At 44.2% G+C, this 27,843-nt stretch overlaps 1 protein-coding gene across 1 annotated transcript in view; it reads right to left on the reverse strand.

Moving 5' to 3' along the window:
* Positions 1-1,147: 1,147 nt before the first annotated feature.
* Positions 1,148-27,843, reverse strand: part of FBP1 (fructose-bisphosphatase 1) — a 28,796-nt gene continuing 2,100 nt past the window's right edge. The window contains exons 2-7 of the mRNA XM_077749490.1: positions 16,520-16,682; positions 14,329-14,421; positions 7,663-7,803; positions 4,291-4,428; positions 3,097-3,216; positions 1,148-1,477 (exon numbers count right to left, since the gene is read on the reverse strand). Coding sequence (XP_077605616.1) covers positions 1,286-1,477; positions 3,097-3,216; positions 4,291-4,428; positions 7,663-7,803; positions 14,329-14,421; positions 16,520-16,682 — 847 coding nt within the window. The 3' untranslated portion in view covers positions 1,148-1,285. The remainder of the gene's footprint in view (positions 1,478-3,096; positions 3,217-4,290; positions 4,429-7,662; positions 7,804-14,328; positions 14,422-16,519; positions 16,683-27,843) is intronic.

Below are 27,843 nucleotides of genomic sequence, written 5' to 3' on the forward strand. Positions count from 1 at the left end.
TATATACTATATTTTAATATATTAGTCAAAACATTAAATATAAATACATTAAGTATTTAAATATTAAATATTTTAATTAATATTTTAAACACAGCTAATTAAATGTACTATATCAATATAATTATATCTATATAGTAAAAACATTTTTTAATGTTTTATTTATTTCTGAGAGAGAGAAACAGCATGAGCAGGGGAGGGTCAGAGAGACACAGAGAGACAGAATCTGAAGCAGGCTCCAGGCTCTGAGCTAGCTGTCAGCACAGAGCCCGATGCGGGGCTTGAACCCACGAACCGCGAGATCATGATCTGAGCCGAAGTCAGACGCTTAACCGACTGAGCCACCCAGGCTCCCCAAAAAACATGTATTGTATATTAATATATCTGTTTAAATCTAGAGCTCAAGAAAGCCCACAGATGTTTCTTAACATATAACTTATGATGATCTGGGAACTCTAGTCTAGGGTCAGCTAAGGGAGAAACTGTTTACACAATGAGCCTAGCGAGAAATAGACCTGCCTGCAATAAACTGTGTTTCCTTAAATTGTGTTTTTATGATGAACCTTTTTACTTATGGTAATTAGACTTTAGGAATTATTAGGCTTTGTTGTTCAATGGAGTGCTATGTTTTTATTGAAAGTCACCACTGAGTAGTAACGTAAGCATTCAGACTCAGAAGGTTAGGTCATAGATGGGTGGCCCCTAACTTTTCACCTGTCCAGTTCCCAGGAAGGCTCTGCTCAGGTTAGTTCTACGCACTCACACCTGAATGGGCGACACACAGGGCAAGGGTTATATTAACTCTTAAGTTCAGTGGTCAGAGTACCTGGGTTTGTATCCCAGCAATGCATCAGCTGGAGACCTTGGGCAACTTACTTCACCTCTCTGTTCTCCATTCCATCACCTGTGAAATGGGTTATTTATAGATTGAACCTAATTGGTAAGGTTGTTGTGAAGATTGAATAAGCTATCTAATTTCTGTGCATCTGCTGTTATTGTTATTATTATTACTACTACTATTGTTTGACACAAAGCAAGGAAGACTCTTTTTTTTAGAAATAGAAAGATGTTTATTTCTCCCCTATCCACTCAAAACATGCCATCTATAGCCTTACTGAGATAGTAAGGCAGCAACAAGCACTACACAGCATTTGACGGTGAAAACACCCATGCTTTTTATTTCTGCTGTCTAGGAATGTATGAAGCGTAGTTAGAAACAGGTAGCACCGTGTGAGACAAAAGGTCCAGGTAAATGGCACTTCTTTCTGGTGTGGTTAAGGCCACTTCTTCATTTGGCAGCGTGCTTCTTATAGATCTCCAGGAACTCCTTCACGTCTTCAGGCGACCCCAAGATGATTGGCGCCCTCTGGTGGATCTCGGTGGGAACAATGTCCAGGACAGCTTCCTTCCCAGTGGTAGCCAATCCTCCAGCCTTCTCCATGACGTAGGCCATTGGGTTACATTCATACAGCAGTCTCAACTGAAAAAAGAGCCAAGAGCCGCGCCCTCACACCAGAAAATATTACATAGAAAAGGGATTTGTCTTATATCAAACTAATACAGAGCTGGTGGGAGTTTTCAAGGCAACGTATAGCTCTCTCTTTCCTTCTAGGAGGTTGTAGTAGCACCCACCCCCAAAGCTGCCTCTAAGACCAAATGGTTAATTTAACCATTTGGTTAAATTAAGGCCATTCATCAAGCCAGAGCCAGCAATAGATTGCCTGATGCAAATGGAAGACAGACCACCTGGACTCAGCACTGAATGACATTTTGGCAGAACTGATGGTTCTCTTCTCTTTACAGCACGGAAACTGGACCTAATGAGTGATTCGGTGTGTGTTTTGGATGGAGCTTTGCCTATTCTAAAAGCATTAAACGCATTAAACGTCCATGGTAGTGTCTGGCTGCAGACATCTGGAAAGCAGACTGGCTCCTCCAAACAGTATGATATTGTTTGCAACGCTGTACACGTTCCTTTTACAATTCTCCGAAGGCTTCAGGGTTGGGATTTAGTATGTTATACATCTTGGCATTTACTTTTAAATATTAACTTTTTTATTGTATTCATTTTCATTCAGTCTGCCTATTGAGCAGACAGCTTTTTGCAGGTGTTTCCTGACTCTATTTCCATACAGGTGTCATGGCCAGATTTGCAAAATTGAGGGGGAAGAAGGAGGCACCTCAATATCTGTATTCAGAAACAATTTTTTGAGGCATTAAAGAAAAGTGCTATAGAGCAGGCTAATCACACAGGCTGGGATGCCTGACGTGGCTGTGGCAAGAGTGGTGTTTTAAGTAAACAAGAATGCCTTCTGCAAACTGGACACCACCAGCTGTAAACAGAGATTGGAACATATCTAAAACATACACATTTCTAACGGTTTTAAGGGGATTATTGTTCCCATTCTTTCTCTCACATTTGAGGGGGGACAAAAGACAATCTGTGTATTGGGAAAAACAAAGAGACAATATCTGGGAAGGAAACACAGTCACTGTGTAGAAGAAAAGTGGGGCATCCCTCAACCAGCATTAAGCAAGCACAGCCCACCCCATGGCTTCGGGACTCTGCAGGCATTAGACCAGTGCAGTCAGTGGTAACAGCTTACCTGAAAGGCTTCCCCAGAGAGTCTTTCCTTCCCTAGGAAGGTATCATTTTCCAAGCAGCCAATGTCAGCTCATTAGTTATTTCTGTTTTATGCCTTTTGAAGGCAATCAAAGGAAACCTCTACCTGGATACATTTTGATTTCTCTGCCTTGGCAATGAAGCTGAACTGTTTCATTTCACGTTATGAATGACATTCGTTTTTCCCAAGCCAAACCACGCACCCACTGGAAGCACCCGTCCTCGCCATAACACTATTACTTATCTCTAGCGATGGAAGGGCTCTCAAGAGACCATTCTGAACTGATTGCCACCTGGCTTTAACCAGGAAAACCTTTAATCCAGGAAAGAAGATGCCACACACATCCTCAGCATCCTATGGAGAACCTAACTGCAATATAACAGCTGTTGTCATCTTTCTTTGTTCCTAAGTCAAATCCCCTGGGCTGCAAATGAAATCCACTGCCTCTCCACCACTTTTCAGTGGATTTATTTACCTTTCCACTGGGGCTCTTCTTGTTAGCTGGGTACAGAAAGATCCCTCCATAGACCAGGGTGCGGTGGACATCAGCCACCATGGAGCCCACATACCTGGCACCATAGGGCGCTGTGTTGTCCTGCAAGGTTAAGATCAACAATAATTAGGTTGCCGCAAAGAAAAAGGGTTCTGTGTCCTCTATGCTCATCTGATGCAATAATCATTTAATAAACACCTACGAGGTGCATACTTGGGGCTATGATAGGAAACATGATGAATATCCTGTTCGCAAGGAGCAGAAACAGATAGGCTTGTTCTTACACATCTCACAGTAGGTCAAATTACATGCAGAAGCTGCGGGGGGCGGGGGGGGTTGATTCTGGTTATAGGGTTGGGATAGGCATCACAAAATCATACGTTTTAACAGGACCTTGGAGGCTGAGAAGGATTTTGCCAAGCTAAAGAGCTGGGCAAGGCGGGGGATGAGAACTGCCCAAGCAAAGCATGGCAACACAGACAAGGCAAACGCAAATGCCGTCCCCTGGGGGCGTGGGGAGAAGCCTAGTGCAGTATGTGTGTGCAGGCTTCAGGGTGGGAGGGGAATCCAGGGTAAGGCAGAAAGGAAGTAAAGCGGGAAAGAGAGCCTGGGGCCTTCTCTGAGGCCCTGAATGTCAAACAATATCTGGGCTTCCTCCTCAGTTGCATTTAAGTAAGAGTATAACAAAAGTGGGCATTCCTGCATTGAACCAGCTCTATAAACAGCCATTCTTTCTCTTTGTATTTGGTCATTTGTAACCTCTTCAAAATGGTCCCAAGATGAAAACTCTTAACCTTGAGATGGCTGATAGAAATCCATCGGACACCACGAGGTAGATACCTGGGTACCAGAACCATGTTCTGTACCATCTGAGATCAGGACCCACAGAAGGGAAATGTTTCACTGCCATGAACTCATTCATCTGGCTGACTTTATTATCCTAGTTTTCTTCTGCCAAGAGAAATAGCAAAGGCTGACACAGACCCTTGGACTTGAACATCTGAGGGCATGGGAGTTCCAGTCCCCAGGACTAGGTGGAAACTTCATTCATCATGGGGTCAGTGCACAGTGGAATCCAAGGCTCTGTGATCCCTGCCACCTTTAGCCTCCAGGGTAAATCATGAACCAACCCATCTGTGCATAACTCAAGGGCCCTTTCCCAGAGCCCTCGCTTACCGGGGGGAACTTCTTCCTCTGGACATACTCAGTAACAGCAGGATCGAATTCCTTGGCATAGCCCTCATTGAGGCTGAAGATATTCCCTTTCTTTTTGATTTTCACATCCCTGTCCACCAAAATGAACTCTCCAATGGCCTGGAAACAGGAAGGAGAGGGAGAGATGATGAGCTGCCTCCTCCAAGGCCCGTGTGAGGGCTGTGCTTGGCTGGGCTAGGCTGAGCTGGGCAGGGGTCCTGAGGTTGTAGGACACTGGATGCTTCTGCTGGCCCTGGGACACTATGTCCCCAGCCCACCATCCCAGTAATTGTGAACAGGACCAGGGAAGAGTCAGTTGGCGAAAAGGAAACAAGATAAGAGAAGAGGCTGCCACAGATGTTGTCGGGGAATCAAAATTTTTGACTTTGTTCTCAAATGGTTTCAGTAGAACAAGAGAGAAACCATACAAAAACAGGGAGGGCAGAAATAGGTAAAAGAGCAGCAAAACTTGAGGGAGATTAAGAATTGTGTGTCCACTCATACATGGAACTTAAGAAACAAAACAAGTGAGCAAAGGAAAAAAAGAAGAGAGAGAGACAAACCAAGAAACAGACTCTTAACTACAGAGAACAAACTGATGGTTACCAGAGGGGAGGTCGGTGGGGGAATGGGGTCTGCAAAGTGTTTCTTAGAACTTGGTCCTACCACCAAGTCCTGATGCTGAGATGATGCCTTTAGGGCTGAGGTACTTTAGGGGAGATGAGGTACTTTAGGGGAGATGGGAATCTGGAAGGAAAGTGTCACCTAACTTCTACTGCTCTGGACTGAGGGTTGTTTGGGGCTCCTACATGTCCTGAGAAGAGGGTGCTTGACGACCTACCTTGTGGGAGGGGGCTGCTCCATGCAGGTGAGAGGGAGGAAGAAAGGAGGTATCAATAAATCTCTCCCCAGCCATTTACTCTCCTCCCTCCCCCACTCACCCCAGCAGAGGGCTGTTCCTGCAGACAGGGAGTGTGTCTGACTTAGAAAGAGAGGAATAGAGGGAGGGAGGGAAGGCAAAATAGAAGGAGAACAGGGAGGAGGAAAAGGAGAAAAAGAGACTGGAATTAACAGTGGTCACTGGAAGGTTTTATTGTGAGTGATTCTTCTTTGCTTTTATGCTTTTCTTTCCCCCAAAATTCTGACCACGGTTATGTAGAAACATTATTTTATAATCAGAAAACTAAATAAATAAATAATTATGTTTAGAAAAGAAGTCTTGAGGGGCATCTGAGTAGCTCAGTCAGTTGATTTCAGCTCTTGATTTCAGCTCAGGTCAGGATCTCACGGTTAGTGGGATTGAGCCCCAAGCTGGACTCTGTGTGGACAGCATAGAGCCTGTTTGGGGTTCTCTCTCCCTCTCACTCTGCTCCTCCCCCTCCTCTCTCTCTCTCAAAATAAATAAACATTTAAAAAAAAAACATTAAAAAAGAGGAAAGAAAAGAAGTGTTGAAAACGAATCAAGCACACAACAGGTGCTGAGAGCCCATGAAGCCATGCTTCCCAGACTCCCTGCCCTGGTATCTGGCCAGAGCATCCGAGATGTGAAGGAGCAAAGTCTCCTGCAAGTGCAGACAAGAGACTGAAAAGCCTTCTGAATGTTAAAGCCTGCTGGAAATGCACATTGAACTGTCTTGGTCCTTTTAACAGAAACCATCAGCCAAAATGAAAAGAAAGCGCTAAGGGGGTCCGAGGTTTGCCCCGCAGGCGCCAGCGAGCAGTGGGTTAATGAGATGGCGTCCCCGGCAGGGAACCATTATAGCAGGATTGCACTGTTCTTCCAGACACTGAGGGGCCATTAGGTCTCAGGATGGCAAAAGACCATCCAATACACAGAAACTTACTCCCAGAGACACCGGTCTACGATCTGGAAATGAGAAAAGATTTCATTTTTTTCTACATGTCCATCAACTCAAAAGTAACAGAGAAGTCACCAGAAGAAGGTCTGGGGGAAGCAGTACATCTCCGGCAACATAGTAAATCTGCAAACATCAGTGATTCCAGAAACTGTCCGCTGGGCTCCGGGAGAACTTTGCTCTGGTTCTGCCAGCATTTTCCCTGGAGGTCGCCTCATTCAGAGGCTTAATCTGGTGTTGTTCCGCTAGCCCTGTTTATCTATTAAGCACTGGTTCTTCCAAGGAGGCAAAGTCCAGTTGTGCAAGATTGCAGGAGGCCAAGGTAGCCTACGTTCTCATTTATACCACCTGCCGTGCACACAGAAGCCAGAGCCTCACTAGGAGCAACCTGTCTCCCTCCAGGTGCCAGCCAGCCATCTGTACTTGTGTTCAGTGCATCAACAGCAAACACCGAATAGATAATGTTTTGTTACTATCATAGGAGGACTCGTCTAAAACTAAAAGGTATTTATAAACCCAGTTCTTTTCCCTTGGGGCACTGGATTGAATGCATGCTGAATGTGACAACCTACTGAATTCTACACTCAACAGTAGGCTTTAAGTGGGCTAAATATTTAAAGAGATTTCTTTCCCCAATTCATCTGCTTGTTGAAACCTTCATCTACCTGAATAAAGAAATAATTCCAATTAATAGTCCTGTGGAAGGAATTATCAACAAATTAAAACTGTTCATATTTTCACGGCACCTTGGGCTCCTTTCCATAAGGTAGCTTTTCTCTATAAGGTGGAATGAGGAATCATCTGCATTTCCTTCTTTAAGTTCTCTTCCTTGAGTTTAATAAAGCCTTATCAAAACTGCAAGAGTTCACAGAAGGTGTGCATGCATAAGCACATCAAATGAATTTGGTAGCTATTTTTGAAGAAATGTAAGCCACTGCATTGGGACACCGATTCACCTCTGCAAAACAAGCTAGTAATGGAAATAGTGGGTGGCAAACAGACCATTTACAGGCCCTTTGTGGTCCATAAATGTGTTTTAGTTGGCTAGCACATACATTTTCTAAATCCAGTGTTTCTTGACACTGACCTTGGCAAGACTGGGCCCCTATTCCCAAACAGTAACAATTGCTAGACCTCTCCAGCTTTCCCCATCGCCCACCATTGCCCTGGTCTTCCGTCCCCAGCACACTACATTCACTTCTATGGCCTCCCTGGACTCAGTGGGCATTTGAATCCATTGGGTAATGTCTGTTCTAAAGAATTATTTTGGAACAAAGTCTCCTTCTTATGCTCTGGACAGATATTATTTCTCACCTCAGTAGTCTGCTCATGATATACACAGTGTTCCTCTATCTCCCTCACTCCTTCCCCACTCCATGATCCCTGCCCTGCTGTGGGCCTCATTTCCCACCTCTACATACCCCCCTCACCCTCCCACACAAATAACAGACACTTGCAGTCACCAACCAAGCACCTAACTTCACACAGGGTCTCTCACCGGGTCCAGCATGAAGCAGTTGACACCATTCGCCATGGCCAGGACCAACATGGTGGCACTACCATACAGAGCATAGCCGGCAGCCACCAGGTTCCTGCCTGGCTGCAGAGCATCCTTCTCAGAAGGCTCATCTGCTGAACTCTGTGACAAGAAAGAAAACAAAACATGTTTTTGTTTTATTTTGTTTGTGTTTCTTTTTTCCAGTTCAGTCATTAGCAAGATGCATTATCAAGGTGCTCTCCTAATACGACAGGGCATTTAGCTAGAGGGGCCTTCCTCCACACATCAGTAATATCCTGATTATATTACCACAGCAGCCTTCCCCCCATACTGCAGATTTCCTGCATCTGGATCCTTCTTTCCAGTCAGGGTCCTCCTCCAATTTTACTAATTTGATATTCCCTCATTTCTCCATTATCACTTTCGAAAAAGAGCAAGCCTCTTTGCCAGCTCCCACTAATTTAATATTACTACAGGCATCAATGTCTTTCACCTGCTTACTCCATCTTTATTTAAACGTATTAAGACTGGGCTGCAGGACTGCTAGTCTGGCGAGGAAACCAATTTTATGGGCTTTGGCCAGTTGCTGCATGTGCCTTAGTGGGCAGTGTGGCCCATTGCCTCATATATCCAAGCAATTCTCAAAAATATGGGAATTTAGAAGATCTCTCCAGAGAGGCAAACCATGAGAGACTCATGAATGATGAGAACAAACTGAGGACTGATGGGTGTGGGGGGAGAGGGGGGAGATGGGCATGGAGGAGGGAACTTGTGGGGATGAGCACTAGGTGTTATATGGAAACCAACCTGACAATAAACTATTTGTAAAAAATAAAAAATAAATAAAAAAAAAGAAGATCTCTCCAGAGTCATTCCAGGGTAGGGCAGTTTCTTCCCATCTTGTTGACCACAACCCACGGTAAAAAAAATACACTTACACCACAAACCAGTACCAACACACACGCACATGCACACACAAGTCCCCTATGTCACACAGTAACATAGACGAATTTAACAAAGCAATACTCACACTTATGCACACTAATCTTTTCATTTTTCGTTAAAAATACATCCCACTGGGTCATGTGACCATAGTTTGATACTAAGGAAGGGGACGTCTTAAGGGGATCTTCTTTATTAATACATGATTGCCTTCTTCAGTCCTCAAAACAACTCCAAGCAAATCTTTCAGCTTGAATACTCTCTACTTGAATTCAAACAGAATCAAAAATGGGCAATTTCTGCCAGTTTCATTTATTCCTTCCCCAATAATAGATTCCAGTAGCTGAAAATAAGTATGCACATCTACATCCCAATGCCGGTGATGGAGGTCATCCCAACAAAAACATTCCTGGTAATTTTTTCCCTGTAACTTTTGAGACTGGTCCAGAGGCCATCTGCATCAGAATCACTCAGTACACTTATTAAAAATGCATATTCTGGGGGGTACAGCCTAAGCTTACTAAGCCAGACATTCTAAGGGGGACGGCGTGCCTGGGAATCTGCATTTTCCTGTGCATCATACATGACTCTTGCACTGTTGTTTATAAAAAAGGAAGAGTCCAAAAGCCATTTTTTTCTCCTTTTTCCCTCATTCCCACTCTTGTGTTCAATAAATGGTTTTCATTGAGGCAGTTGGTTGGTTGGTTGGCTGGGTTAGGTCAAGTTACTCAATTTAGTTTGGTTTGTGTTCATAGAGTACTGCATTGCATCCAAACACAGACCAAACACACTATCCAAATTTTGAGTTGTTTTCCCAAACTCCAAATTTTGTCGGTGCCCAACCTGAAAAAAAGAACCAGCTTCCTTCAAAGCCAGTAACATAGAGAAGGACTTAGTGCTCCAATTATCCTCTACCACAACTACTTAACCCTCCCAATGCAGTGAGAAATCAGATAACAGCAATATGTAAACAAATGAGGTGACTGGGAGGCTTGAAATAATCAGTTCTCCAGTAAGAAAAGCACCCACAGAGATCCACCTCACCCAGAACCATCCATGCCTGCCTGTGCCAATGGTGCAAGAGTAAACAGCCTTTCCTGAAATGTTGCCACCTAACAATCTTATTCTCTGACTTCCACAGAATAAGAAATGGTCACCTTGTCTATGATCCACACACTTAAAGAGAAAATAAATCCATGGAATCATGGATTAGGAGGAATTCTTCCCTAAGCTGATCTTTCTAAAGCATGAATTCCCTCCTTCAAACCCCAGCAGCAAATGCCTTTGTTCCAAAGGATCCATCACATTCCCACACAGATGCTCACAGGCCCACCAATGAGTCTTGGGCAAAATTAGAGAAAGTCTCTAGACCCTACCTTTCTCTACCTATCCCAGGCCCTAACCTGGTGCAGGTATGGATTTCTTTTATTCCACTTCCTCCTCATAAGGAGGAAGACATCAAAAGGGCGCCTGGGTGGCTTAGTCGGTTAAGCGTCCGACTTTCGCTTGGGTCATGATCTCGCGGTTCGTGGGTTTGAGCCCCGCGTGGGGCTCTGTGCTGACTGCCAGCTCAGAGCCTGGAACCTGTTTCAGTCTGTGACTCCCTCTCTCTCTGACCCTCCCCTGCTCATGCTGTCTCTCTCTCTCTCTCTCTCTCCTAGAAATAAATAAATAAAACATTTAAAAAAAAAAAGGAGGAAGACATCATGGATTCTGGAGACTTGAGGCAGTGGAAGGGAGTATCAGGCAGAAGTGGGGCTATGCTGTCATGTCACTTATCTGGTCTTCCCTCAGAGGGGCAGTCAAACCCTCCTTGGAAGGGCTCACAGAGCATTTGAGAAGCCCTTATATCTCAGCCAGTTTTGTTCATCTGCTATTGCACTAGACAACCTAGCCTACAAACCATGGATTAAAATAACGTCCCTGCCCTCAAGGAGTTTATAATCACCAGTGAACATGGGTTTGTTTTCCTTGGTCAGCATCCACCACCCTTCTGCTGATAACTGCACTCACTGTTAATCTCCTTAAAATACTGTCTCCTGGGCCCTCAGCTCTCAGGTGGGCACATGACCCTGGCCTGGCCAGCCAAATCATTGCATGCCTCACACCATAGTGATTGGTTGAGGGATGGCCATGTGATCTAAGCCAAGCCAGATCCAATGAGATGACCTTGGTGGAATTGCTAGAAAAGAGGCTTGGATTTTCTGCTTGACTTAATTGAGAGGGAGGGGTGTGAGCCTGGACTTGCTAGGCACTGTTTTGCCACCAGAGAGGAGGAGCGTAGGAGAGATGGACAGCAAGTATCTTCTAATTGCATGGTCTGAGTCTTTGAATACAGCTGCACCTGAAGCAAATCTAGCCATTGGGCTTTCTAGTTATGAGAATCAGTGATTTTCTTCTACTTTCCTTCCTTCCCTTCCTCCCTCCCTTTTTTCATTTCACTCTTTAGTTTGAGTTCTGATACTGTCCATTGAATATACATATATAAAACAAGTAATATTAATAGCTAACAATTATCAGACACTTTTTATGTGCCAGGTACTATTTCAGGGCATTATTTTTAAGCTTCAGTACCTTCCCTTTACAGATAAGGAAACAAGAGGCACAGAGAGTTACTTTGCCCAAAGTGTCAATGTCAGGAAGCTGCATTCCATATGGCCATAAATGAATAAGTCTCCCTGTGCTCAGTTGAAGGACTTGAATTGGCTTCTGAAACTGCTGGAGCACTTAGAAACTCTATGTTTAGTTGTAGGGACTAGATATTTCCAAAGGATGTTGCAAATTAGAATGTGTCCAGTACAGTGTGGCCACACTACAGAGAGGTCTAAAATCATCTCATATGAAATACGTTTAGCTTGAAAAACTTTTTTTTTTGAAGGAAAGGAGGACAAAACAGGGCAGGAAAGCCATTCCCAAACATGTAAAACAAAAACGACCTTATTTTCTGATGCTTTTAACGGCCAAATGAGGGGCACCTGGATGGCTCAGTTGATTAAATATCTGACTTTGGCTCAGGTCATGATCTCACAGTTGTGAGTTACAGTCCCGCGTCAGGCTCTGTGCTGACACTTCAGAGCCTGGAGCCTCTTTCTCTCTCTCAAAAATAAAAACAATCTTTAAAAAATAAATAAATAAAAGGCCAAATGAACAGTAGAGAAACATGCTGGTTCAGTATTTAGACAAACATTCCAGCCATGATGGTGACTCAATACCCCAGGAAAATTCTACCACTTTTGGGTGTCTCCAGCCAGGGCGTGGGTGTCCATGCAGGAAATGCCACAGCAGGAACAACCTGGGCCACTGGACCCTATGCCCTTTGGAACCCGTTTCCAGGCATCATGTGGGCAAAACCTGATCACTGTTGCTGGGTTCCAGATATCAATGCTGCACCCCAAGGAGCTTAATTCTAGCCCAGAACCATCTCTGCAGAAAGCAGTAAATGTGTCATTTGAAGCATCAGACCTATGGATGTTTACATCCCATAAGCCCTCAAATGGTTTCAAAGAATCAATAAGATGTTTGAAAATTGAAATGACCTGCCTCTATGCAGGCATCACACTCATCTTCTCTTTTTTCTTTTTCTTTCTTTCTTTTTTTTTTTTTTTTTAGTCTTTTAAGAGAGCCACTTCAGGTTTATTAAGAAGAGCATGGAGACTCATTGTTGAGTTTTAGCATTCATAATTCAAGCTGCTGTTGCAAGTTGCTTTGATTTTTTTTCTTTTAGTTGATAGCTGGTTTTCTGGCTCTGTTTTCTAGGGATTTTTTCTTTCCTTAGGGCGTTGAGACAGAGACTGTGGCTGGCAAACATCAGCACTCCTTTGGTTTTGGTGAAATCATTAACCAGAAAGGAGTCTTCCTTCAGAGGAAGAATTTTGCCTGAGCCTCTCTTGCTCTACTATAGATTTGATAGTTTGTACGTAAATTCACCTCCCTCCATATCTATAATAGGAAAGTATGTTTTGTTTTTGTTATGAGCATTAGAATCTTCTACTACCCAAACTGACTTTGATGTGGATCTGTCTCTCAGCCAAGACAGAAAACCCAAATCCGTACCAACGATGAAAGAAAACTATCCCATGGCGGTCCTACTTTCCATGTGTTCAAAAGGAGATTATGTGCAAATTAGACAAGTCACTCTGACAAATAAGGTACAAATTGTGGTCCCACTTCTCAAGCTGTGGCCTCTGGATCCTGGAACAGGAAAGCTGAGAGGAAACTCAGATTACTAACAGCCTCATCCATTGAGATGAAGAAATGGGCTCAGGCTTTACTGAGGTTTTATTTCGAAAATAAACAAGAGGGGCTGAAGTCAAGATGACATATTTTAGACTTCATAATGTTTATGATGGGCCATGGGGATCCATTCTATTTTTCACTGGTCTGTGTAATTGAGTTGTTCCACCACCACACATACACACACACACACACACCCCAAAAAAGAAGGAAAGAGAGGCTCTGGAAGTAGAGTTACCTTCCCAGTGCACGTAAGTGAGAGACCCAGGCAGGAGCCCGGGACCCCACGAGTGTGCAGCAAACTCTGCACAGAGGGACAAAGAGTAAACATTCCAGGCTTCACCATCACAGTCTCCATCACAACTACTTTACCCTGCAGGTGCAGCTCAAAATCAGCCAAGGTCAACATGTGAACAAACAAGTTGACCATATGCCATTAAAACTTTATTTATGGACAATAAAAACAAAATTTCATATTTTGGTCATGAGTCATAAAATGAGTGTTTAGGGTTTTTTTTTTCAGCCACTTAAAAATGCAAAAGGGGCTCGGGTGCCTGGGTGGCTCAGTCAGTTAAGTGTCTGACTCTTGGTTTCAGTCAGGCCATGATCTCATGGCTTTGTGGGCTCGAGCCCCACATTGGTCTCTGTGCTGCTGGTGCAGAGCCTGCTTGGGATTCTCTCTTTCCCTCTCTCGCTGCCCCTGTCCCACTCGTGCTGTCTCTGTCTCTCTCAAAATAAATAAATAAACTTAAAAAATTTTTAAATAAAATAAAAATGTAAAAGGGGCATTTTCTTCTCACAGGCCATACAAATCAGGCAATGAGCTGGATTTGGCCCCAGGGAGTCATGGTTTGCAGACCCCTGATTTAGAGTATTTAAAGGACAATTTTGACATAAATATTACTCTATTGTTGTATGTATATAAATCTCACTTCATATAGCATGATCACTGTGACAAATCTATACTGTTCTTTATTTTTACTCTCATTTTCCATCATAAAAGAAAGCAAGATATACCTAAAAGAGAGAAATACCTTTCTCTTCCCATCCATGTTTTACTATATTTTCATTTTTTTAAACATTTCTTTATTTTAAAGAGAGAGAGAGACAGAGTGTGAGCAGGGGAGGGGCAGAGAGAGAGAGAGGGAAACAGAATCTGAAGCAAGCTCCAGGCTCTGAGCTATCAGCCCAGAGCCCAATGCAAGGCTCAAACCCACGAACCCCAAGATTATGACCTGAGCTGAAGTTGGATGCCTAATCGACTGAGCCACCCAGGCGCCTTAACTATATTTTCTTGTAAACAACTTAATGGATCATCGTTAAGACATTAATTCTGAAAAAGTGGGAACTTGAGATATAAACCCATTTCAAGCCTCACAGAGTTTCATGTTATACATTCTGGCAGCTCCACCAATAGTGAAATAGTACTGGATGCTCGACCTTAACTTTTCTTTTTATCTCAAACCAGGGGCTTGATATATTACATTTTACCTTTTTGTAGATGCCAAAAATTGTTCCAATGGACACAAGGCAGTCAATATTGGAAGATCCATCAAGGGGATCGAAACAGACCACATATTTACCCTGATCAGAGAAAAAGGAAATACAACTTTACTTTTAAAATTATAACAAAACAAGTATACACTAAGGGGATAAAACAAGGGACTCTAGGGGAAAGTTCAAGAAATGTGAGTCTTATTTATCCTCTGTCACAGAAGGGATGAGGTGGCATACAGGATGAAAACAACAACAAAATATATATCCCAAAATGTCATTAGGCAGAGAAAACACAGAATAACAGGTCTAAATGAAAATGATGAAATACAGATAAATAAGTCAAAAATTCCTACACTGTTGATATAGATGAATCATAATTTTGGTTTGAGTTTCCTGGCAGCCAGAAGAAAAAAAGAAACAAGGTTAGTCACTTATTTCTCTTTATGCATAAGGGGAAAAAATATAACAATTCCTTAGATGAAGCAAAGACAGCATTAAGATCTATAAAAAGTCTTCTCATGCAGGTAAAAAATGACACTTGAGGTTGTAGCACACAGAGCTTTCAGCAATAACCCTACTGTGATTCCCAAAGAATGTAAATCTCTGTGGGAGTGGGACTATCAAAATGTCAATCTTTGAACTGGATTTTCAGTGGTATGCTGGAGCTGGTCGCTATAGGTGCTCAAGAGCTAACTGTGCACATCTCTTTCCAACTCTGCCTTCAGTGATGCCATGTTGGTAACTTGAAATAAACTATGGGAGTATTTACACAATTGAAATTGGCATGTGCTATACATAGGAGTTTTTTTTTGTTTTTTTTGTTTTTTTTTTAAGAGAGAGAGAGTTTACCAGTACACCACTGAGGATTTTCCATCTCCAAATCCACCACTTTAAGATGTGGTTTTTAAATGTTCTGCATCAAATTAAGAGGTTTCTCTGATTCCCTGACCTATTGCTCTTAACAAATCACCCTGGCTGATGCAGAGGAAGCTGTCATCTGGAAAATAGAAACATGCCTATTATCAAGGCACATTACAGTCAAGCAAGTTTGAGGTAACTGATAGATGATATTAAACACAAAATTCAATCCACATGCCTAAAACTGCCAAGTACCTTGAGAAGCCCAGCAGAGAAAAACATGAACTTTGAATCTGACATGAAGTGGTATTTTAGGAATGATGTAAAACAAGTTAATCCAATATGGCTTCCCCTCCCCCCTTATAAAGTTCAAAACTGGTTATCAGACAACCTCTTTAAATTCATCTTCCAATTGCTTTTTTCTAATGTTACTCCTTCTTGTCCCCAGTTCATCTCAAACAGGGAAAGTCATAAAGCCCATATGCCTGCACATTACATCTCAAGTTTTTTTAAAAATCATATGATTGTTGTTCTTCAAAAACTGGCTATACTCTTTCATTCATTTCTTCAGCAACAATTTACTATTGAGCCCTTACAGGCTGTCTGACACTGTGCTAGATGCTGGGGTACATAAAAGAATATAACCCATCAATGCCTTCAAGAAGCAATCAAATTAATGGGATCCAAATAGATGATAATGCATAAATGAGTGATAGGAATTGAAAGCAGGGGTTTTTTTTATGTGTATTTATTTTGAGAGAGAGTGCACAGTTGGGGGGAGGGCAGAGAGAGAGAGAGAGAGAGAATCCCAAACAGTCTCCATGCTGTCAGCACAGAGCCCCACACAGGGTTTTATCCCACAAACCATGAGATCATGACCTGAGCTGAAATCAAGAGTCAGATGTTTAACCGACTGAGACACCCATGTGCCCTGAGAGCAGTTTAGATTGACAAGAAAGGTGAGTGTGAAGGTTGGCTATTTGGTGGATGGAGATGAAGCAAAAGAGGTACTTAACAGAAGCCAGACTTTGAAGAGCCTTGAACATAACCACAAAAATTTAGGGTTGGAGATGAGTAGGAGTATATGAGTGTTTCCAATGCATGAGTTCAGTGATGGGGGTGATACTGGTGTGAACTATGGTGTGGACAGTGAAGGATAAATTTCAGATATGGTAGTGAGGTGGAGTCTGTGAATGATGACTGATGGTTTGGGAATGAGATAGGACAATTCCTAGGAACCCAGCCAGGCTGAGCAAGTGGAGCCATGTATAAAGCTAGGAAGAAAATCGTTACATTGAACCCCTCAACAGTAGAAATGCAGACCCACCCTTTTTTCAGGCTCTACTATAATGGCATGCTTATCTTCTTCTGACACAAGAACACAGGTGGCAAAGGATGACTTTAACATGTTAACAACCAGGTCATTGGAGAGGACATCCAGCTTCTTCACTTGATCACCTGTCACGTTGGTAGAGCCAGCAATTCCATAGCTAGAGGGAAGAAAAGCCACAAAAATATAAGCCATGACCACCAGAATATGCCAATACCCCTATAAACCCACTGGAAACAGATATTAGTAGGATTTAGAAGACGGGAAGGAAGACACGTGGTTTGGGAGAAACAAAACAAGAATGGCCATCTCCCTGGATGGACTCCTAACCAGAAGCAGATATATGCCTGTCCAGTACCTGTTAAGGAACCCAGCACACTTTTGTGGTTAAATCCATGTTTCTCAGGCTTTTTTAATGGCCCCTAAAAAAGCTTTTTAGCTTTTTTTTCCTAATCACACTCCTCCATGAAATTTTAATTTGAATACTACAAATATAGTGTATATCTGTGTTTTATGTATTAAAAACCTTGATCTTTCCCACCTCCCCCCAAAACCAATCTTTACCTCCTGGATGCACAGGTTTAGTGCATAATGAATCAGTTGAGAGGTACAGCAGGCAAGGAAACCTTCTGGGTGGAGGTGGAGGGTGGCCTGAGATGTAAGCAAAGCCAAGGGATACTATGATTTTATAGCTGTAAAGCTCCTGAAAGAAAATAGTGACCGGTCCCACCACCTCATTTTACGGAGGAGGGAGTTCACTCCCAGACACCAATGGGCTTGTCCGAACCAGAGAAGTGGAGCAGAGGTGAGAAGCTCACTGACACCCGGGCCAGGCCTCTCAAGGATGAAGGAAGCAGAGAATCTGGAGTTTCTACTTTATTTTCAAGGTAACTGTAAGTCAGTCATTGCAGAATTCCCAGAAGTGGAGTAGCTTGTGCAACATGCTGCCTAGTTTGCTAGACTAACGTAAGAGGCAGGCTGTCCTAGCCCGGGGTTGAACAGGAACACTGAGAAGAGGAAAACGTTTTAGAAAAAGGATGCACAGATCAAGAGAAGAGACTGCGTGTGGGGAGACCAAGTAGAAGCATTGAAGACACCGCCAAACAGCTGAAAGCGGGTGACCAGGGCCACAGCTGAGGCTGGTGGCCCCAGCAGCCCCTGCTTCAACTCCTGCAAATGTGTTTTCTCCAAACAGGACTCGCATGTCCCTGGCTGGACAAACCTGAGCCAACACTGAGCGCTGCCCCACCCGAAATGCCGGGCCTGGTCTGTCTGCAGAAGGTAACTCCGGCTTCCAACAAGCCCCCTCCTGTGCCTCCTCAGTGTCATTCACCCGCCCACCTGGGGACGGTGTCTCATCCCGCCAGCCCTCTGCCCACTGCCCCCCCTTCCCACCATGTCACTCCTCGTTCATGAGTCACCGACCGAGGGATCTGTCAGACCCGAAGCTGCAGCCTGTGGTCTGGGATCTTGGTCCTCTTTCCACGGAATCTTCCTCTCACCTCAGTGGTGAGGCCGATGCTGGTGGAGAAGGCAGCCAGATTCTGGGTGGAACAAGAGGGGCTTGGCGGGGCCACCAACCCAAATACATCTCCCTCGCTGTCCCCGCTGGCCCTCACTGCCACTCCTTCTGAGCCTGAGATGTCCTCACTTAAAGTCACTACAAATTCAGGCGGGCGAACAGGCTGATGGAAAGGAACGTCAGCTCTCTGACAGAGGCCCGCTCAGATCTCACCTCTGCAATTTGCTTTCCTCTCTGTGCCTCCTTTGGTGCAGGGGGGCCCCTGAGGCCAGTGATACCTCAAGCTAGAGGAGTCCCTGCGGTGAGGCACAAAGGGCTTAGCACAGCCTTTGGCTTGTAATAGATGAGAAAAAAATATTAATTTCCTTGGTTGGTCTCTCAAGAGAGCCCTCATTAGGGATCTGCATCTGCTGGGAGGGGGGGTCTTGGAGACCCCAGGTTTCATCCCCTATCACGCTAGCATGGCTGGTTTATCCTTCACTCCTGTGAGGAGAGTATGTTTTCATCCATTGTGTCCCAGCTTTCAGCACATAATAGGCCCTCAGTAAACACTTGCTGCATGAGTGAAAGACATGCACCCAGGAGAGCAGAAACCTAAGCCTGAAGGAATGAGTATAGGAGGAATGGAATTTTAAGGTCATTCCACACCTTAAAGTGCCGGGGAAAACCACTGGCACGGTCCCCAGGGGGCAGGCCTAAGGGGACAGCTCCAGAGGCCTGGGAGGCTGCGGCAGAGGCATCTGGGGCAGGCATGGGAAAGGCCTATTTACGCTTTGGCGCATGTCCCACCTGCTCCAGAACCAAGATGGGTGAAGAGCAGTCAGGTTCAAAGGCTTCCTAGAGGCTCGTGTGAGTGTTCCTTCATTTCACAGTATTTATCATGCCCCAGATGTTCTTAGTGCTGGGGTTACAGTGTGGAGCAAGACAGATGAGATTCCTGCCCTTATATAGCTTATATTCAAGTGAGTGAGACAAACAAGAAACAAGTAAGTGCTCTTGAATGGTCAAGACCGCCAGCCCAGTTCCTCACTGCTGCTCAGTGTGCTAAGTTTCTGCTCTGGGTCAATGGAGGGTGGCACCACCTATCTGTAATGGGTGTTGGGTGCGCCAAATAACACTCTGGGGACACGCAGTACAACTGGTATTGAAACGGCCGTCTTCCCCGCCAAACCACTGCAGTAACTGGCCCCTTCTCTGGCTCCCGCTGCCTGCAAGGTTGGGGGGTTACCTTTCCTTTTCTCCTCTCTACTCCACTGAGGGTCCCTCCTCTGTTCTAATGACAAGGATCCTTTCCCAACTCTCTTCCAGTTTGCTTGTGAAACATGAAAACAAAATATATAGAGATGGAATATTCCAGGCCCCTCAAACTCAAAATTTAGGTACTTTATAACTTTCCTTGGTCATCTTGTGGTTTCCCCTGGTGTTAAGAAAGTCTTAAAGGTACAGGAAAGTGATTCTGAGGTAGAATCAGGGTTCGGGAGAATGAGTTCCCAGACTGCCACGTTGATAGTAATTACAACCAAGTTCATATCATATCACTGGGTATTCCTGCGTTTTGTCTTAGCACGTGAAGTTACCTGTGATTTCAAGTTTGCTGCACTGCCTTGCATTATTCCGCTCAAGGATAGGCCAGGCAGGGCAAATGTTCAGTCGGGCTTCTCCCAACACAGTGCAGGAGGGGCCTTCAGAAGAGCTGCAAGACGTCCCTAAGGGAACACATTTCCACAGCCCAATGAAAAGCCGGAAGCATGCAAGTCTCTTGCAACTCTGACAGAGGAGAAAGGCCTTCAGAAATATCCTCAAGGAACTAATTAGCTGAAGAACACATGGAGTTTATTTTCTCTGCAAGTTTTCAGAAACCCTCTTGAAATAAGAAATGTCTGCCTCCGGATCAGTCATCATTCCTTAAAGGCCCCAAAGGATAGATGACAAAGAGCCTTCACTGTGTATTCCGATGGCCACAAGGAGAGAGCAGCGTCATCTGTCTACGGATGGATAGCAGATGTGGGCCTTGGCTTCTCGTGAGTGGCCCATGCCTCTGCCTGGCCACTTGAACTAAGGCTTGGAAGGTGAATCAACTGTGTTCCCCAAACCAGAATTCTAGGCAGATTTCAGAAGAGCCCAGCAGAGGCCAGAAGCTTGGCCTGGTCTAGAAGCAATGTTCGTGCCAGCTGTTGTGAATAGGAGGGCATGGAACCAACCACCCTTTCACACACCACCAGGCTCTTTCTTAGATCAGTTTCCAACCTGCTGTTCCCCGGGGCCAGACTCAGGCAGCAACTGAGGCTGCAAGGCTGTGGGGCAACCATAATACAACTCTACCAAAAAAGCCTTCCAGAGGCCAACTATGCCTTACGATCTGTGGAGAAAGAGAAGCAAGCCAAAGGGTGAAGAAATGGGTTGCCCTAAGCAAGCAGTAAGCCACTAGGTGGAGTTCCTTCCTCCACTGCACCCAGAGGACTCAGTAACAGTTGGGCACTGATCATGCAGAGACGGGGACGTTAGTTGTGACACAGACGGTCACTTGATCTGCTAACAAAGCTTTTCCTAAATGCCAGTTATCACAGAGGAAAAGGGAACACATCATGGAATTTAACTCCACGAGATGAGGGAACATAGGTAAACTGAGGGCAAAGTACAAACTAGCATTACCCCCACCTGCCCCCACCCCCATGCCCTCTCCAGGCAGGATATGTCTGATATTCCTCAGGCAATCCTAGCTGCCCAAGAACAAAGGAAAGAACAGAAAACAGATGGCTAAACTGGTAAGAGTCTTCATCAGTTTACAAATCTCTTAGTAAATTACAAGAAAAAGGCAATCTTATCAATAGCCTAATCTTCAGAAACCTGTAACCTCCTTTTCCTGGAGCCCCCTCCCCTCCATAGTGATGTGGGGGAACAAAGGAAGGAAATGGCAGATAAAATTGAATCTCCTATAACCTGCAGCAGGCAGAGTAAAAGTTTCTTCAGGAACTCCCTACTGTCTCAATGTTGATGCTTTGCTAGAGGGAAAAACAACCTTGGCTTGACAATAGCCAGGCCTCCAGTAATCTGTGAGTCTTTAACATATGAAAATCTCTTTGGAAACTTTCCTTTTGACACAACCTCCCCCAACCCTATAGTATATAAGGAGCCACTCTTCACAGACTTAGTGCAGCTCTTTCTGCCCATAAGACCTGTCCCCGTGCTTTAATAAAATCACTTTCTGGTACCAAAGAGGTCTTCAAGAATTCTTTTTTGGGGTGCCTGGGTGGCTCAGTCGGTTAAGCATCCGAATTCAGCTCAGGTCATGATCTCGCGGTCTGTGGGTTGAAGCCCTGCATAAGGCTCTGTGTGGACAGATCAGAGCCTGGGGCCTGCTTCAGATTCTGTGTCTCCCTCTCTCTCTCTGCTCCTCCCCCTCTCACACTCTGTCTCAAAAGTAAATAAACATTTAAAAAAAGATTTAAAAAAAAGAATTATTTCTTGGCCATCAGCTCCAAACCCCACCATCACCCCAAAACCTCATCACATAGGCTGGGACTCTGGATTGCTGGAGTTCAAGTCCTAGCTCTGTCACAGGCTAAGCAAGCCTAGGAAAGTCACTTAGCATCTCTGACCTTTGGTTTCTGTAATAATGAAAATTAAGTATATCTACCTGAGAATGTATGGGGGATGCGGGGTAAATGAATTGATAAAGGCTTAGAATAGAGCCTGGCATATACAGGTAAGTGAGCAGGAAGTGTTATTATTCTGTTCCCATCCCTAATTTTCCTTGGAAATAATATACCCACGCTGAGAAACAAGGTGGGTCTCGCAAGAATACTGCAGCAGAGACACGTAGCTCCAAATTCTGTCTCTCCCTCTTTCTGATCACGGTGTCTCAACCCCCTGATGGGTTGTTTCTGCTTCCACATTTTGCAAGGATGAGGGTTAATCCCCCGATGCACCGGTTCACAGCAGCCAGACAGCAGCCGTGTTGTTCTCAGGGGAGCCGCACAGGCATCCACTGAGTAAACTTTAGTTGATAATGGGGGAGGAGCAACCATGACCTCTAAACCACTTTTGCAGGCGAGTTTTGCGATGTCAGCCAGTGCAGAACTGTGTCACAGGTAACTGGCAACAAAAGAAAGGGCTCAAAGTTTGCATCTGAAGAGAGTCGTAATGGGGATAGTATTGCATTTGAAATGCCTTCAAAGGCACTTCATTTTCATTCAAATTAATTGGCCTTGCAGTCCAAGTAATTCAAGGGTGGGAAGCATCCTGTCAGGGTTTGAGTCTGTGACTGTTCCTTTTTAAACCTCTAGAGACAGAACAGGTTCTCTTTAAGGAGGTTGGGAAGCAAAAATCAATTTGAAAAGCTGCTACCTACAATATCTCTTCTTTCACTTGCACTGTAAACCTCACTGAAAATTTGAAAAAGCTACATTGCTTTAATTCATAGAATAGGGAATTCCTTAAAAGGATACGCTAAATTTGACCCGTATTTTAAAAGCCTGGAAATCTGGATTAAATATTAGCACTGTTTTCAAATTTGCACATGATTTCTAGAATGGATGAGCCATTTTGCAGCCATAAAGTTTGTGATTTACGATGATCGGGGGAAAGCCGCCTTTAGCAACATTTCTGAAGCACAGCCCGAGAGATGAGGATTGGAGCCAGCACCCGTCTTAGGGAAGAACTCTCTGGGATCATTTTTTCCTGATGTCAGTAGGGCAGAAGACACCACACTGGACAGCAAGCAAAAGAACCAAATGAAAGAGCTCATTTTCAGAACACACACCTGAAGAGAAAGGAAGGCAGATTATTATTTAATCCTTATCACTGCAGTAGAAGGTAACACAACCTGTTATTGATTGATTCTAAGGTAAATGACCAACTGTTCACCCACACAGGGAAATCCAAGGGTCACATCAGAAGTCTGTTCAAGGGGCACCAAGGTGGCTCAGTCTAAGCATCTGACTTCGGCTCAGGTCATGATCTCAGGGTCTGTGAGTTTGAGCCCCACGTCAGGCTCTGTGCTGACTGCTTGAAGCTTGGAGCCTTCTTGGGATTCTGTGTCTCCCTCTCTCTCTCTGCACCTCTTCCCTCCCGAAAATAAACATTAAAAAAAAACTTGACACAAATGCTTAGAACAGAAAGAAAGAAAGAAAGAAAGAAAGAGAAAAAAGAAATTCATTGAAGAAGAGACGTCAACCAGAACAGCTTTCAAAGGCTGCAAACCTCAACCTTTGCTTGTGTTCATGCTAGCCAAAAGCAGGGAAATAGGATGCCCTGTGAGAGGCTGTGCTTCTTGTATGGAAAGGAATTTACAATTCACTCTCTGGTATTAAGGAGAAGATAATTTAAGAAATATTAAAAAATCTGATAAAGTTCCAAAGTTCAATGTCATAATCTCTGCAAATTTGTTAACAGATAACAATGTTAACAGATCTATAATTCCAAAATTAAAACTGAAGTTCTTTATTATTTTCTTCCATCAAACAACCAAGAGAACCCCATATATAAAAGCAACTTTTATGGGGCACCTGGGTGGCTCAGTTGGTTGAGCATCCAACTTTGGCTCAGGTCATGATCTCATGGTTCGTGGGTTTGAGCCCCGCATCCAGCTCTGTGCTGACAGCTCAGAGCCTGGAGCCTGCTCCGGATTCTGTGTCTTCCTCTCTCTCTCTCTCTCTCTGCTCCTGTCCTGCTAGTGTTCTTTCTCTCTCTCAAAAATAAACATTAAAAAAATTTTTTTGAAAACATCTTTTCTGGATACCACATGAGCACTATAGGAGATTTCCTGTAATCGACCTGATGGTGTAACATTGCTCTAATATATGACGGTCTGGAATATATGCCTGGGGATGTATGGGTGCACATGGGTAACTACTATGAATTGAAAGGCAAAATAGAAAGATATATCAGTTTACGACAACAAAAAATAATAATCTTCCATCAAACAAAAGAATGACAATATTAGTACCTATTTAATGAATTCAATTAATCGTCACACAATGCTCTGAGATTGAAAAAAAAAAACAGTGGTCTCCATCTTATAAGTGGGGAAACTGAGGCTCAGAGATATTTCATCAATTGCCCAAATCCTCGCAGAAATTGAATGACACAGCAGGACTCCAAGTTCAACTCCATTGCTCCCCCAAATGTGCTCTGAAGTCCTGCCATGTTCTGTTAAACCCGATCCTGATTTTCTTCCCCTCTTCCTCTCTGCCTCAGGGCAAAGTTGTCAAAATCCGGTGGCTAAAGCTTGAGACAGGATTTCTTGCCCTAACCCCACACAGCCCATCCAACAGCAGGCTGAACAACACTTCCAACTGCATAACACTCCAACACGTCAAGTTTACAGTTTCCAAAATGTTGGAATCACCTTCTCATCCATCCCCAGCCTCTAAAACCAGCTTCTGCTTTGAAATTCTGTTTGGGGGTTTTGTTTTACTTTGTTTTTAATGGCATGGCCCTACTCTCAATTGCTAGAACCTTCTCTTTGAGAACCTCATGGCCCTTCTCACTCAGTCCATGCTCAAGACTTCCCCCAAGCTCTCTCTCCACTCCCCTCCAATGGTCCAGCTCTGCTCACTGCTTTCCTCACTCCCCACCCTCAATGGCTTTTCCCCATATTTCAGCTTTCTGTCTTCCAGGTCTATGCTTTCAGTCATATCTTCCTCAGATTACTTGCTAATCATGCCACTGACCCACTCAACAACTTGTACTCTCTCCCCTTTGCATGCACTCCCAAAATATAAAGTATTCACCCCTGCCATGGGATGCTCCACAACACACTCACATTTAACATCCACAAATGCCCCACCACATGTGCTCCATGCCTTAGTCAAACTAAATGAGCACATTCTCCAGGAATATCTTCCCACCCCTTACCTTCCCTCACACAACTGCCCAGTTCAAAATGCTCTCTAGCCGTCAGGTCTTATAGGACCATCTTTCCCTGCTCATTGCTAATGCCCATCTCAATGCCCCACAATCCTTTGCATCCATCCACATCGTATTTTTGGCACCTCTATGAAAGCATCTTTCAGGAACTCTATTGTGTTTTGTAACTAATTCTATACTTGCCTTACAGCATAAGCCCACTGTTGTTCTCATCTCTCAATCTCTTCTAGAATTCTGCACATTGTGGGTGTTCAATAACGTTCTGTTGAATTAAATAGAACCAGCGAATTCTTTAGGCATTGATTTGGAAATGCGTACAAAGGGAAGTCAACTTCATATGCCTAAAGCAAAAGCCTAAACCACTGGAGAACCACTTTCTCCCAAAGAAGTGAAAACAAAGACATGAGCAAACACTTCAGTTTGAACCATAAATTCATCCCATCCACTTGCTAACTGTTCTCCCGGGAGAACAGAAGGCAGGTTGCCCCTTGCATGGATTGGCAATACCTTCTCTCTAGAGAATGGGTGGAGGGGAGGCAGAAGCACAGAGATAAGCCTTCAAGAACAGATCTTCTAGAAGCACAAAGGCTTCTTGACGTACAATTCTTAATTCGCGTCAAAAATAAACAAATGGGTAAGATTTAGAGTTAGATGAGCTTTAACCGACTTCTGAAAAATAAAGTTGGAAACGTGTGGTGTAAAGACCTGCACATCTTACCTCCCCTGCCCTCAGGCCCCTCGTCAGTACAAAGGGGCTGGATGAGGGGGATGAGGTGACTTTTGAGTCTTTTGGCTTAAAACTCTTGATCCTATGAATGTCTTATCAACCACAATGAAACCGGCTGCAACAGCAACTGTTGGTTGACAGAGACAGAGACAGAGACAGAGACAGAGAGAGAGTGAGCACTACAGGCTCTACTTTTAAACTTATGTGTCTCTGATGAGACATCACGACTGAGCTCTAGAAACTGGCTCCTGTGAGGTTCCTGCAAATCTGCAATCATCTTGTTCCTCTGGGTACATGCCCTTCTAGGGCAAGTCTTCAGCAACAACAAGCTATTTGCAGGCACACTGGCTTTATCATCCAGTATATTAAAGTCTACAATGAATGTGATTTGGAGCCCTGGCTTGAGATCTTGTCTTATTGCTGCCTGCCCAACTGACTCGATGTCATACTGAGGTAGCCTAGTTCTTATTTTCCCACAGGAAATCAGAAGTGTCCAGGTTCATGGTCCTCCCCTTCAACTACACACCCCTGTTCCATGGGCACAAGACTGTCTGAAACAAAAACCTGGGAACCAGAGGGGAAGGGTTAAATAGCCCAGGATACACTAAACAACTCATGGAACACTACACAACAGTCAAAAAGAAGGAGGTGGATTTATATGTCCTGACATTGAAGGATGTTCCTTATACATGTTAAATGATGAAAGCAAACTGCAGAAGAATATGTTTGTTTGCTACGTTACATATAGGCTATATACATATGTAAATCCACATACATATACAAATTTATATGAGTATAAAGAAGCATCTGGGAAAATAACCTATAAATTATTAATAGTTGATACCCCAGGAAATGGACATGAAATGGGTTTCACTTTTTCCTTTGTGTTCTTTTGAGTGGTTTGAAGTTTTGCCAAGGAGTGCAACTTTTTAGGTAGCTTATAGTAATAATAACAGCAATATATTTTTTTCAAGTACGTTTCGCGCCTGGTGCAGAGCCCAATGTGGGGCAAGAACTCACAGCTCTGAGATCAAGATCAGAGCTGAGATCAAGAGTAGAATGCTTAGTGGACTGAGCCACCCAGGTGCCCCACAACAGCAATATTATTTTAACCTGGTATTTCTACAACTATCTAGTCTAAAAATATACATGTTTTATCTAGCACTTTTTGTCCAGGTCCCTCTAAGGCTGAGGCTATTTAAAAGGTGGGAAAGTAAAAAAAAAAAAAAAAAAAAAAAAAGACGCCCCTTCCTCCAGTCTCTGCTCATCCCTGTGAACAGGGCACAGCCTGCCCAACTGTGGGCATTGGTCCTGACAGTTTCCTGTCTCCAGCCAGACGTGCCAAGGGGAGCAAAATCCTATCTGTTCAACTATCAAAGAAAAGGAACCACGGGAGCCCAGGAAATCAATTTCATAAAAACCAGAGTGATTTCTATTTGTTCCCTGGAACTGTTGGGAAAACTGCCATTTTTAGCACTAAAAGCAAAGACGAACTGAGCACCACCTTGTGGCAAGATCCACCTCTACCAGTCCCAATGGTCCCCTCTAATGGCAGGCGCTGGGCCCAGATGGCGAGCGGAGCCTCTGAGAGGAGGCAAGCTCTGCAGAGGTGAAGGGGCCCAGTCCTGACATCAGGAGGCTGACCCAAATAGCTCCCAAGTGGCCCACATATCAGCCTCACCTCCTCCAGCCCAGTGACAGAGTAGGCATGGCCTTTGACTAGCCCGCAAGCCATTCTTGTTTCATACTGAACCGGAACAATTGTCTGTGGAGCAAAAACCAGACAGCCTGTCAGGGGTTGGACACATTGGATCATTTTCCAGGTTCTGTGAGGTCAAAGACTCCTCTGTGCTCTGAATGTGGACCTCCTGGCCTTGAGAAGACCCTCACTGGCTCTTTTACAGTCCAGAAGACACAGCCCAGACAAGTGGTTTTCCTCAAGCTGGTTGCCCTGAAAAGGTTTGCTCTGGCCCTCGGAGAAGAGTATGAGGCTGGGACAATGATGATGTAGGTAAGCAGATCCCTGCCCCTCCTTTCTAGATCCCTTGGGATCTTTCAAAGGAGGAACAGGGACAAATGGAGGCCCCTTCTCTGAGCCCACCCAAGACTTGACAATTCCTGGAAGAGAAAGGAATTGAGAAAAGAGGTTAGATGAAACATACAGGTCTAACCTTCTCTGTATATCCCCATAAGGATATACAC

Source organism: Crocuta crocuta, unplaced genomic scaffold (genome assembly GCF_008692635.1).
Source record: "Crocuta crocuta isolate KB4526 unplaced genomic scaffold, BGI_CrCroc_1.0 scaffold99, whole genome shotgun sequence".
NCBI classification, from domain to species: domain Eukaryota; kingdom Metazoa; phylum Chordata; class Mammalia; order Carnivora; family Hyaenidae; genus Crocuta; species Crocuta crocuta.